This window comes from Dicentrarchus labrax, unplaced genomic scaffold, assembly GCF_905237075.1.
Source record: "Dicentrarchus labrax unplaced genomic scaffold, dlabrax2021, whole genome shotgun sequence".
NCBI lineage: Eukaryota > Metazoa > Chordata > Actinopteri > Moronidae > Dicentrarchus > Dicentrarchus labrax.
Genome location: NW_026136722.1, coordinates 7,723,800 through 7,737,188, shown reverse-complemented (window position 1 = coordinate 7,737,188; position 13,389 = coordinate 7,723,800). Strand labels below are relative to the sequence as shown.

At 40.6% G+C, this 13,389-nt stretch overlaps 2 protein-coding genes across 2 annotated transcripts; one reads left to right on the top strand and one right to left on the bottom strand.

Moving 5' to 3' along the window:
• The first annotated feature begins 1,700 nt into the window (after window positions 1-1,700).
• Window positions 1,701-6,499, top strand: LOC127356172 (meteorin-like protein). The gene is made up of 4 exons (XM_051387725.1): window positions 1,701-1,903; window positions 2,472-2,878; window positions 4,347-4,406; window positions 5,564-6,499. The coding sequence occupies exons 1-4, from the start codon at window positions 1,818-1,820 to the stop codon at window positions 5,899-5,901; spliced, it is 891 nt and encodes a 296-aa protein (XP_051243685.1). The 5' UTR covers window positions 1,701-1,817; the 3' UTR covers window positions 5,902-6,499.
• Window positions 6,500-7,830: 1,331 nt separating this feature from the next.
• On the bottom strand, window positions 7,831-11,282 carry aqp8b (aquaporin 8b). The gene is made up of 5 exons (XM_051387729.1): window positions 10,826-11,282; window positions 10,299-10,425; window positions 9,989-10,203; window positions 9,534-9,668; window positions 7,831-9,430 (listed from the first exon to the last, which is right to left on the bottom strand). Exons 1-5 carry the CDS (start codon window positions 11,083-11,085, stop codon window positions 9,388-9,390), a joined length of 780 nt encoding a protein of 259 aa, XP_051243689.1. The 5' UTR covers window positions 11,086-11,282; the 3' UTR covers window positions 7,831-9,387.
• Window positions 11,283-13,389: the final 2,107 nt, after the last annotated feature.

Here is a 13,389-nt window from a genome sequence, read left to right as displayed (position 1 = left end):
TAGGAGTGAGCTTGCTTTGACAGTTTTAATTTAAAGACACTGTAAATTATTATTTAAGTGAGACATTTGGCTGCTATGGACAGAAGACAGTAGGATGAACCAGGCTGTGACCCCAAGTTGACTGAACTGAATTTCTAAAAGCCTTAAATGCTCATATTTACAGGTCGACTGTTGTTTAAGCTCATATAAAAGCTGTAATCATGTACATTTTCCCTACCAACGACGGTGTTTTCTGACGGCACACAATTTGCATCACCTCTGTCCATTATAGGCCTACAGTGTATGAAAGATCCTGGCTGCACTGCGCCAATAAGAGGCCACTTCTTTCAGGCACAAAGCCTCCATTCATTTTGACTTTGCTTTGTCTCTCTGGGACACATGACCCAATCTGACCATCCGGTACTCCCGTGAGGAAACTCCGTCTGGTTTTCCTGGCTCATCATTTAACGACTCAGATTAATGTCAAAGCTGTGTACAGGATAATATCTGAATTTGGTGTTGTGCTTTAATGGAAAATGAACGTGAGGGAATGCTTTTTGAGGGATAATCACACTGCACCACTACCTCTTTGCCATTTCTAAAATGCATCATGTCATATTCTGCACTCACTCCTTAATGTTTGGTGAATGTGCGCGCATTTTCAAAGTTGTGGTGAAGGATTGATAAGGTTCCAAATTTCCAAGAGGTAGCAGCTTTTTCGTGCAGCTGAGACAACATCTGGCCACATTCTCCACATGAGTGTAATTTACTCCACGACATACCCATCAAAAACCCTTTGATCCGATGCTGCCAGAGGGGCCTTTACATACGCTCAACCTCGAGAGAAGCTGCAGCTCGGCCTGCCTGGTTACGGTCCACAGAGTCTCACCTCCACAAGATGTCGCCACCAGCAAGACCTTGAAACGGTGCCAAATTACTTTTGCACAAAAGACCCCTGCAGGTTAAAAATGAAGTGAAGCTACCCGCCCTTTAGTGGATTAATCATTGGTGAAAGCTGCTTCCAGTTTGGACTCGTCTACAATATTAGCGGCTGTTGAGTTACAGCCTCCTCCTTGCTGTCGGTGTCTTTGGGCCGTGAAAAGCCTGCAGCAGACTATTTTGTCCTCCAGATGTGAAGAGGGGGATTGTGCGTTGCATCGTCCCGCCACTAGATGAAGCTCGAGCACAGAAGCAGAAACGTTTCTATAGTCCCCCCCTTTCTTTTTTCTTTTTTCTCTTTTTTTTCCGTTGGCCTACTTTTGAAATGATCTGGTCATAAAGATTAACTGTTCTTATAACAAGGTCAGTGACATAAAGTTTTTGTTTTTTTTGCACTTTTGGAGGAGAGTTGGTCAGATTATACCTCAACTGTTGTATTTCAGTTTTGTTATTTTCCCGTAGAGGATAATACAATGATTGTGTATGCTCTATAAACTCATGCGTTTTTGTGTAAGTGTATCTTAACTGAGAAGTAAAATAATAAAGTCTCTCAGAAGTGAATGAATTATTGCGCAGAAAGGCGCACTGGTGTTAACAGATGGCTGAAGGCGTTCAAACTGATTGTCTCTTTAGAGAGCAAAGACAAAGACCAGCAGTGGCCAAGCAGTCCCCCGAACAACTGGATCGGCCCTAATTGGAGAGTGAGTGAGTGAGGATAGAGAGAGAGAGAGAGAGAGAGAGAGAGAGAGAGAGAGAGAGAGAGAGCATTTAGTGAAGCTGAATCCAGGCGGGGCAGAGCGCTTGAGGTCTCGATAACTCTCTCTCTCACACACACACAGACTTTCTAGCCATGCACCGCCGTCCACTTCTTTCTGGATTTGTATCTTTGTGTGGTTGAGATGTTGCCAAATGTGGTCGTTTTGTGGTACATGCTTGGTTTTCTGTTGCGGCACTGCGCTGCTGATCTGTGCAACTGGACTGGAAGGTGAGGAACTTCTCTCATTTCTGCAAGATTACTGCATTTTAAAGAGTTTAATTTAAATAGAATTGTGAGTGGCAAACTGGCCATTTAAATTCTGATGGCTTTAATAATGTTAATACTTGTTCTAATGTTTTACAGCCCGTTAAAAGCCATTAATAAGATCAACCTTTAGCTGTGTGTTGTGAGAAGCTGATTTTCTGCAGACCAGCTGTAAAAAAAATAATTAACATTTACATCTGCAGACTTGATGATACATTATTAATGAGTTAATAACATTTATAAAGCTGATTTAATGCATATTAGATAGTGAGAAACAAATGAGCATTTATTAACGAATTACTTGCATTTGATTATTACCAAATAGAAAGGTTCAATTCCAGCCAATGGGATCTTCTACAACCTGGCAACCTAAAATCTGTTTTTATTAGTGGTTTTGGGCTGATATATAAAGCAGATCACAACCTACTTTAGATCTAAGCTAAATGATTTAAAATGATAAAAACCATTAGTAACAATTCTGTATATAGCAGTAATTTAATATTAATTCCTCGGTTTTTCCTGCTGGATCCAGCGGTTTTGCAGCTGGTGTGGACTCCAGGATCGTACTCCAGGTGCGGCTGCGCTGCACAGAGGGCTCGGTGAGGTGGATATACCCGGGCCAGGCTCTCCGGGTGGTCCTGGAGCCCAACCTGTCCTCCACCCTGCGTACCACCGTCTGCATCAAACCGTCTCCCTCCTTCCGCGGAGCCAGCGTGTTCATTGAACGGGCCGGGAAGCTGGAGCTGCTGGTGACGGATGGCGGACGGGACGAGCGGCAGGTGTTCTGTTTCCGGGCAGATGGTCCGCACAGGCCCGCCATCTACCTTCAATCCAGCCCGCAGACCGATGGAGCCTGGAGCAGACGCACGATGGGCTTCAGATATGAGCTGCTGGCCAACAGGAGTGCTGCACCCAACCTGGGCCACAGCGGGCTTCAGCGTGAGTAGACCCTCTATGTCCTAAATAAAGGTGCATTTATACATCTGGTACCACCAAGGCAAATATGGGTTGTATTAATAAATTATACCTTATTAACTAAAGCTTTATCAATCGGTTATGAGCGATTAACAAGGTCCGTTTTTGGGTTGCCAGGTTGCTTCCTTCTGGAGAGGCAGAGGATCGTGACCAAAATCCATATTAAATAATATTAAATCCATAAACATTTTACGAATTTGTTAGAAAGTGGGCCTCTAATTTTGGTTCATGAAGATCAGTCATAAATAGATTAATTTATACATTTATAATTCATACATACGCATCAGAATCAGAAATACTTTGTTGTCTTAGGAAGTCTTGGTTAATTAATGGTTTATAAATAATTAATAGATCAGTTATAAACTATTAATGAAACCCACTTTTGGGCAGGTTAATCCCTTATGACCACCTTAAGAAGGAGTCCAGAGTATCATGACCAAAATCCATTGATTAACAATTTATTAAGAATATATTAATCATTAATGACCTGCCCAACCAACAGGTATAAATGCTTTATTACCAAATACAAAGTATACAGATCAAAAGACAGGATATTTCTCTTATTAATGGTTTATAACTGCTAAAACATGAGTGTGTGCTTCTAAACCATCAGTTAACTTATGAACACTTATAAAGGGGGCCTTATTAGAAAATGGCACCAAATATTCTGATATAATTCTAAAGCCATTTCCTGGAGTCTGAGGGACTGACCAGTCCTAATTCATAGAAGAAAATAGTGGTTGTTTAATTACAGACCCCAATCATGCTGACTGGAGCATGCAGCTGCTGGTCAGTCTCGTGTTTTGTGTGGCTGTCTGGTTTCCATTGGGGGACAAAGCAGTGAGCACAGAGCAGACTGCAGGACTGCTGAAGGGCACCGGGCCAAGGGGCCCGAATTGAGACTGCAAATACTTTGCAGATTCCGCAAATGCCTTTTCATTGTCCAAGTCTGTTTATTAGCATTTATCCATGTGTGCGGGCCTTTCCCAGTGTGGTGATGTCATTCTGTGTCCATAATAGACAGCTGCTGGTTTATCTATTCTGCATTGCCAGATTGGCAGAAGTGTTTGACTCCTGCAGTCTCCTGCGTTGGCATAGGGTCATTCAATAAGGTAGATACAATAGGAGTCAAACACAAGGTCAAGACCAGTGAGGGTTTTTTGATCTGGAGGCGGTTTAGAAGCAGCATTCCTTCATCTAACCCCGGTTTCTCAACTCTTTGATGTGAGGAGTGAGATGAATGGAGTCGGTATGTGTGTCAGATTTTAGGTCAGTGAAGTAGCAGGGAGGAGTGATACCCATCCATCAATCAATGTCTAGTCAAAGAGCTTTGGGTAATGGGAGAGGGTGATTATAACTGAGAGAGAAATGTCACCATGCTGTGTGGCAAAAAACGACTACAATTTTCTGTACTGATTTTCTCACCCCACAGCTTCATGCAGACCCTGCAATGACACAGAACTCCTCATGGCCATCTGCAACAGTGACTTCGGTGAGTTAATATAATCTTGCAAACCCAAATCTGTTACTTACTGTACAATAAACACGGTGACAGAGCACAATTCAATTAGGAAAAAATAACAAGCTGTAAAGCCATGTAATCTAAGGTAGTCGTTTTTGGTCTGAGGAACCTCTGAGACAAATGGTGAATGTGACCGGACATAAAAGGTCCTGACATATATGTTTTCAAACAGCAATTCTGTACATCAAATTACTTGTTTTACATAGTATAAGAACTAATATACCACTTACATTTTTTCCCTAGTTTATCCATTTGATGTAACTTCATACTCCTCTGCATTTACTTAAAGCAGCAACAAAGATCTTTCCTTTTTTTATATTCTGGCAGCTCTTGTGGGCAGTGTTTCCACCAACTTGTTTAATTGATTTCAAGGGGAATCCAACCAAATCTGACCATGTGGCAGCCATTAAGAATAATTATATAGAAACAGCCAATCTTCTTGCTGATGGTCTCGTGTGTTTATGTAGGTCATATAGACGCATCAGTATTAAATTGAGACTGTTTCACAACCAGTTAAAACTCCTTGTAGCAGATTTAAGTAGTAATAATATTGTAGTTTTTATAACATTTTGTTCACAGATACATCTGATAGTTAACTTATACCATTTACTTTACACAATATGTATAAAGTAAATAAAATTAGCTTCACCTGAACAAACATTTACAACACAAAAATGTTCTTTACACAATGTTGCATCACATCATTCTGAGTACTTTTACATTAGATTCTTTAAGTGGTTTGCTGATAATACTTTTGTACTATTACTTATGAGATTAGATTTTGAATACAATACAGAACTTCCTCCACCACTAGTAAATCTTGCTGATACAAATGTTGAAAGCTGCTCTCATGGTCTAGTGTATGCCCAGTAAGCAGCAGCTCCGCTGGCAGTGCAGAGGAGGTCATGTCGGACGGAGCTGCAGAATGAGAGGGACCATTAGAGCAGATGCAATGGGTCCACTGGGCTAAATGGGCCAAAGGAGAAAGAAAATATAATTTCCAGAAAACCACTAAGATTTGGAGGGAATATTTATATGCAACTATAGTCCAAAGCTGTGTTTTTGCAGATATTTCATTAGATTTTCTTAATGGATGCAGTTTATGGATATCTGCTCTTTGTTCTTAGTGGTCCGAGGCTCCATCAAGAATGTCTCCCACAACTCTGCAAGCCAGACATCGTTGGTGGAAGTGTCAGCAGCGCGAGTGTACTGGCAGCGCAGTGGAGTGTTTGAGCAACAAGCGGCTGCCTCTGGATCATCTCGACCAAACAAGTCTTGGCGTGGACACATCCACACACTCTTGCAGTGCCATGTGAAGCCTGGGGACGGAGAGTTTCTCTTCACAGGGTCAGAACACTTTGGGGAAGCTTGGTTGGGATGTGCCCCACGATACAAAGACTTCCTGTCTGTCTACCAGACCGCCTGGGCGGCACGTCGGAATTCCTGTGACTTCCCTTTAGACTGAGGAAGTGTGTTGTTTTAGCACCACTGAGCACTACCCGTCTCTATCCACAGGCATCCTCACCCTTCTACTGGCACTGTGGGATCCCTGTATATGGTTGTCATGTGCCAGCAAGGTGGCATCTAGCATCACCAGCAGGGACGAAGCTGTTGAATTGCTGGTAAAAAGACACATTTGGAAGAGCAGAGCAGGGGCACACAGCAGGCCCTCCTGCACTGAGGCTCACAGAGGGTCGGCCTTTGTCTCTCTCCCATCACTGTTCTCAGTCCTGGGAGACTAAAGGGGTTGGGTTGCTGCTTGCTTTCTCTTTGTGCTTCTCTCAGCATCAACCGTCGTTCACTTTGCTGGCTCTGTGGGACAACTGCCCTCTGAACTGAGGTGGGAGGGACGGCTAAAGCACAGCCATTTGTAACCCACAGTTTGTCTTAGTGAATAGGCCTGTACATGTTATTTTTATTCTGATTTATCTGTGCTAAAGTTTCAAATCTTCTTTGCTTTTTCTATTTATATGTGCTGTACAGTACACATGACCTTTGAATTAAATGATATTGCAGCAGGATTATTGTATTTGTAAAGCAAAATAAATCCTCTGAAGACTCTTGCATATTTATTTGTTTTTAAAATGGGCAAAATTGTTTTTATTTACTCCATGAAATCTTTTAGTAATGGAGACTGTTGGTGAGAAGCTTAGCCTGGCTTAGCTTTGACCCGACAAAATGAACAAATAATAAATAAATAAAAAGTTAATGCACATCCCCTTTTTGAATTACCCATTTATCTTGACTGCAGGCTGTTTTAACAAACTAAACAAACATGAACATTTGAATGTGGATGTGTGGCTTACTACATCAATACAACGATTATTATCGGATAGAAAAAATCCACAATTCATATTGTTGTTGTTGTAGAAACATAATAAATAAAAAGTTAAATTGTAATTTTGCAGATTTCTTTTTTTATTCTAACAGAAAATCTGGTCAGTTCATGTATCTGTGGGCCTGATGAAGTATTTAGAAGTGAACAGAGCTCATTTCATGAGGTCCTCCAGTTAATAAGAACGCTCTGGCCCCTTAAGACTCTCTCTCTGCTCTTTTTGATAGCTGGCTTCGTAAAGGCTTAAATGAACTTAGACCCCCATTTCCCATCATATGCTGCATAATCTCTGGTTTTTCAGGAGAATGGGATTTAGAACTGAAGTGTCCTACAAGCTTATTTTGGCCCTTTTCCTTCTGTGTCCAATCTTTTCCCCTGGTAATCAGATTCTTATGATAATAGGATAGCCCTACTATAAAATGAAATACAAAATCTTCTTAGATGGCCAGAGCTCTGAGCAGACTGAATTAGACATTTCTTTTGAGTTGTGTGGCCCTTGCATCATGGCCTAAGAAGACAAATGGACAGATGTGAGGCCCCAAAGCCTGGGGATCCTCCCCTTCGGCCCCTCCCAGAAGAGGGGAACAATTAATTGACTTTTAAAGCAACTGCTTTCTTAGCCTATTCCACACTTCTCCTTGGCTGAGCAGGGCTCACAAATTGGTGTGTTGAACTTTTTATGAGGACTAAATAGCTGCCAATGAAAGTGTAAATGACTGCGTGGTGAATGGGCCCCACACAATAGCCCTGCAGTGACAAGGCCTCAGGCAGACATAATGACCATTGTCACGGCTGCTGTCATCTAGAAACCATCAGGGCTCATGAATCCATGAAGCTAAAGGAGGGGTGATCCCTCTTTTACTCTCACTCAGTCCACACTTTTGTGTTCTTGTGTATTTCTGCTCTATATTCTTGTTATTTTTCATATTTCTTTCTTTAATTCTCTTTGTGTGTATGTCTTATCTTTCAGTTTCAGTTAAACTTGATTTTAGATAAGTACGATTCACATAGATATCACAAAGATATCCGAGCAAAAAAGAAAAACATACTTCTGGACTATTTATGTTGTTCCTGTGCATTTTATTATAGATAAACAATAAATTAGACAAATTATGCTACAGGCACAAAAAGCTTTAGATCAATTTTAAACATCACTAGTAAACCAAAAAAATCTGTGTATACCCGGAGGTGTCTATGTATGTAAGACATGGTTAAGGTTGCAAAAAGTGCTTATTTTGATAAATGGTGCCAAAAAAGCTTTCCACAAATTTTTTTCATCTTACAGAAGCCCAGTTTGAAGTCTCCTCCCTCTGTTTTGTCCCAGGGGGCCACCATGTCAAATTTCCAAGCAAAATATAGCCTCTGCAGGCTTTTGAGACCACACAATTCTCATCTCTGGGAATTCCAGCAGGCTCTCATGGGGAACGAGCCCAGGAGGGCTCGGCCGGGAGCTGCTGTGCAGTGCACCGGCAGGAGTCCACCCAGACTGGGGGGTAATTGGTTTATCCCACTGCCTGGCCCGCTTTCCCATGTGGGCCACTGCTGCGGGGAGGCCCAGGGGTACAATATGGAAACAGCATGATACCCTCCAGTGCCGAACAGGCATTCACTATTCCGGCTATAGAGAGCAGGCACAGGGTACCAGGAACACAAAGCTGAAGCAGAGATGTCTCTCGGCTTTGAAAAGGTTGCCATTTGGTCTCCTTCAGCATTTGTGGTTGAAAATCTGAAGTAATTGAATTTTGGCTGAAGGTTTTTTTAAAATAAATGTTCTTCTCAATTCAAAAGGTAATGAGTTAGAGAGTGTTTCTAAAGTTCCACACATAATTGTCATCACTCATGCACCTGTCATGCACCTGGTAGAAGACTAGATTTTCCTAATTGTCCTTGTTGTCTTAAATAAAACACAGAGTAGGCATCACAGTGACAAAACCAGAATGTATTTCTCTGAATGAGACAGAGAAGTATACTCAGTTTACTCATTGTCTACAACTCTGTTTAACTTTAACTTTAACCAATAGTAGTGTGACAAGACCAGTATCATATTAACCCTTTATCGGGCGAGGAACCATATATGGTCACTTCACTATGACGGTTTTAATAACACTTCTATGGCATATTTTGGTGTTTTTTTTTATGGGTGAAATACTAATATACACTTCAATGTTACGGCTTTCTTTCACAAATAATTTAAAGTTGTCTTGATCTTGATTTGCTTATGGCTTATTTATTACATATTTTCATAGTATATTGATGTGGCATATTTCTTTTGCAGCAGCTGTCTGCTCAGTCTTTCTATGGGAAGAGGAGGCCTGCTGTGCCACAGATTGTTGTTGTGCCAGCCCACGTAGACATCATTGACTTTGAGTTTCAGCCTAAAACTGACTTTTTCGAAAAAATCAAAATAGAAAAAATGTCTTCTTATATCCATCAATAACACTCCAGGGTTGAAATTTTAAATTTCCAAGTATTTCAATGAGTGCCCTATAAAGGGGTTAATACCGCGAGCTAATATTACACCATCTACAAGCTTATAAGCTATGTTTCACAATGATTAAACTGCAACACTTGTGTTTAGAGAATCAAGAGCTGAGTTAAGTTCATGTACACAGGACCTCAGTTCAGAATGAGTCGAATCTTCCTGTCTCCAAGCAGGAGTCTGCATAAACAGGAAACAAGGTTACATAATTATCGATGCAATCAATGAAAATATGGTTTACTGGATCCTTTAAAGTGTACACTGTACGTTGTGTTGCACTTACCGAACCAGTGCAGCTGCTAGTAGGCCTCCTGTGATGGGTCCCACCCAGTAGACCCAGTGATAAGTCCAGTAGTTGCTGACAATGGCTGGACCAAAAGCTCTGGCTGGGTTCAGACAAGTGCCAGATACATCTCCACTGATAAAACAGACAGGTAGGATATAGTCACATGAGTTTCCCATTATATGTGTTAAAAATTATGATATTTATTGTATATTTTGAAAATGATTGTGTTTATCGTACATTTTTGTCTTATTTGCATCACAGCTACAGACACAGTCCTACGTCAGATACAGCTATAAAAATGGAAATTTGATGTGATATCTTAAAATCTTTCACTCGGACACTTACAGTATCAGTATATGATATTACATCATACACATAAAGAAATGCTCCTCATACTCTTCCAAAATAAATGCAATTTACTTCTCATCTGTATTCTCACTCATTTTTCTCACCCGGCCAAGATGTTGATGATAACTGTGCAGCCCACCATAAAAGGCACCAGGGGGCTTCTGGTCTTGGTATTGACAGCCCCCAGCAGCACCACGATGGTGACCAGGCAGGTCATGGCGACCTCTCCAAACAGAGCTCCTCCTATTTCACTGCCCGGTTGCAGCAGATCAAAAGCAGCCCCATGGGCTTTGGTGAAGTTCTCTCTCGATGTCATCGCCTGTTGGCATCAATTTAGCCATAATTCAGCTTCAGCTTCAGATGTAGAGAGTCTAAGATGGATATTTTAATGACATAAAAATGAGACAGGTTCACCTTTGCCATAGCAGCTCCAAGCACTCCTCCGACCAACTGACATGCAAGGTATGGGGCCACCATATTCATCTCCATCCCTCCACATAGATAGATGGCCAGAGTGAATGGGGGGTTGAAATGGGACCCACTGGTGAGGCAAAAAAGTCAGAAAACTTTTGAGTTTTAGGCCATGTTATGAACGTGTAGAAGTATACAGAGTTCATAGGAATGAAAAAAGGCAATATGGATTATCAGATTTTGGGATCCTCTTCTAAATATAACTTTCTAGCCTTTCTAACCTAAATGATGTTATGTGATGTACGAAAGTATGTGAAAGAATAATACATTTTAAGGTGCACAGATGAGTAAATTTACCTAGAAAAACAAGACATACAGTGCTCCATTTTGTAATATTTTATATAATATATGTGTTTCTGAAGAAAAAAGTTTTATATATTCATTATTGTCTGCCCAACACACGCACAATAAACTCTGCATAATGTGTATAATCTATTTGTGTTTGAAAGAACATTGAAGATGATCCTCACCTGATCCCATCCATGCATGCCACCATGATGGCCACAGCCAGACCGTGCACCAGAGCTGGCTGAAGCCTCCCTGCGGACTCCACATTCTCTATGACTGACACACACCCAATAAACACAAAGAATGTCGTTCCCACCAGCTCGCCCAGACACGGCTGTATTAACCTCTCAAATTTGTTAGGAGGTCTGGCCGGAGGCATCTTAGCCTCTGTAGACAGAAGAGTTGTCCCAACTTCCCCAATCTCCATCTTCTCATCGGCCATGAGTCTTCAGTGAGGTCTGGTTGTGAGAGCTGAAGATGTAATACTGAGTGCTCTGAACTCAAGTGTGCATACAATTATCTTTATGCCTGCTAATCACAAGGACTTTGGTGTGTAAAGATAGAGTCAGGCAGAGTTGCCCCACTGACCCTTTTTCTTATTAATCCAATACAGTTCGGTCATCACATGCACTCTCATTACAAGAGGGCAGTTGCAGAGGTAAATATTTCAAGCATTTGCTGACAAGTCGGTGAACTGTGCCATGTACTGTTTAAAAATCAACTAGTTTTTGTCAATGATTATTCCCTAATAACAAACATGTTTGCAGATGTTACATTTCCCTGGCAGGGTCAAAGCAGGACAAAGCAAAGTCTACGGCAAAGACTTCTCGCTAGTTAGGCAGTGAACTGAGTAAAATATGAAGTAGGTTCACTCTTATTTTGATGCAGATACAGTGGGACTTCAAGATTGTTAAAGTCAAGTTTCTGAAATCCTAATAATCATAAAACATTAAGGGTGCAAACCAGAACACTTGCAAAATGTTTGCCCGAGAGCAAAGTCTGTACCTTGTTTATAATCTGGAAAAAGATGGCTTATTATAGATATACTAAAATTGTATAATTTCATGATACAGCAGATTTCACTTGGTTACTAATTAATAATTTCCCACAAGACAATCACACATTAAATAAAAAAAACACATTACAAAACACATACAGTACTGGGCTTTATTTGGTATACCTATTAGGAAAAAAATCTAATTTTGCTGTTATTATAGGATGGTTTGTTTATATCGGTAAAATGTATGATAATAAAAATAATTGAAGAAATCCTTATGGCTGCACAAGGATAATTTTGCACAGCGGTTCTGTGTTGAGAAGTTGAGATCCACCAGTAGGTGGAGATATCAAACAAAAATCTGAATCAGGATCACTGAGAATCCTGTGGGCTCATATTTTCCAGTTTGGAGTGAAAATGTGATTTGAGGGCTTCACAGGTCTCCAGTGGCATAAACTGGACATCCAAACGTTACAGAGACAAGCAGCAAATCAGTAACATTGAATTATAAGACCTTTTGATATCACCAGACACACAAACTATACCTACTAAAATATACAGAAACTATAGTGTACAGACTTTCCTGCACTCTGACAGAAAGAGTAGAAGAGGCTCTTAAGATGCAAAAAAAATAATGACACGATGAGAAAACGTGACAAAAAGTGAGTGTTTTGGTGAATGTACCATTGTCAGCATGTCCGATATGAATTGAAAGGGAAAAAAATTAACTGGGGCTGTTAACACACACTTGGTACTGTTTTTTTTTATAACAGCCTGGATTCAAAAGTGCAAACTCTTGAACACTTTGGAGTTGCTTATAGTGACAACACTTTGAAACTTTGTACTAAGTACAGTGTGACAGAAAAGTTTGATAGTCAGATAACAGGGACAAATTAAGTCTAATTTTATCACTACAGAAGAGAGTTTAATTCTCTCTCAAAGCTGTTTTGTGTGTCTCACTTGACTTTATTTGCTGCTTGCAAATCACAGATGTGAATTCATGCCACTAGTTGTTCTTTAACGTCCACAGAACAGGGTTAAACGACCTTGAACAAAGTGTCAGGAGTTCTCCACTTTACGCACATGAACAGACACTGCATGTTTCCTTCATTTATTGGGCTTATATATTCCCGTTAGTGACAAACAGGGTTCATGTAGGTCTCATAACATTGCAGTCACTCAGATAGGCTGCCCTTTGCAATCTATACATTATTGACCCTCATAATAGGCTACATCAGGCAGATAAGGCAGAGGTGTGTCTTTTGTCTGAAAAGGAATGGTGGATTATCTTTAGCTACTATTAGGCTTAATGTCATGAAACAAAGTCCACTGAGGAAATTCCCTTTTACTTTAATGCAGGAAGACTGCAATAAAAATTCAACTCTCTTTATTGGATTTGTATGGCAGCACAAAATCTGTATCTGTGAATATGGCAAGAGCTCAGTAGATAAAACTAAAACTATCTGATCTTCATATACTTAAAATATGTTTCTGTTGTGCATTTTATTCTAATAATAAAATTGATTGCATATTTTTGAATAGGTATTTTCAGAGGGTACCCGTGTCGTGACAGAGCAGCAGCCACAAGGTGGCAGCAGATTACTGTGAGAACCAGAGTGCTCCAGTGTTTAATGACAGACTGATTGGAGATCAGGACACAAGGACACATTACCTGGACTGTAACCATCTCTGAAGTGACCAAGACTGGCCCCGAATCAGTGGAGGAAATGAAATGAAATGGCTTTCTGT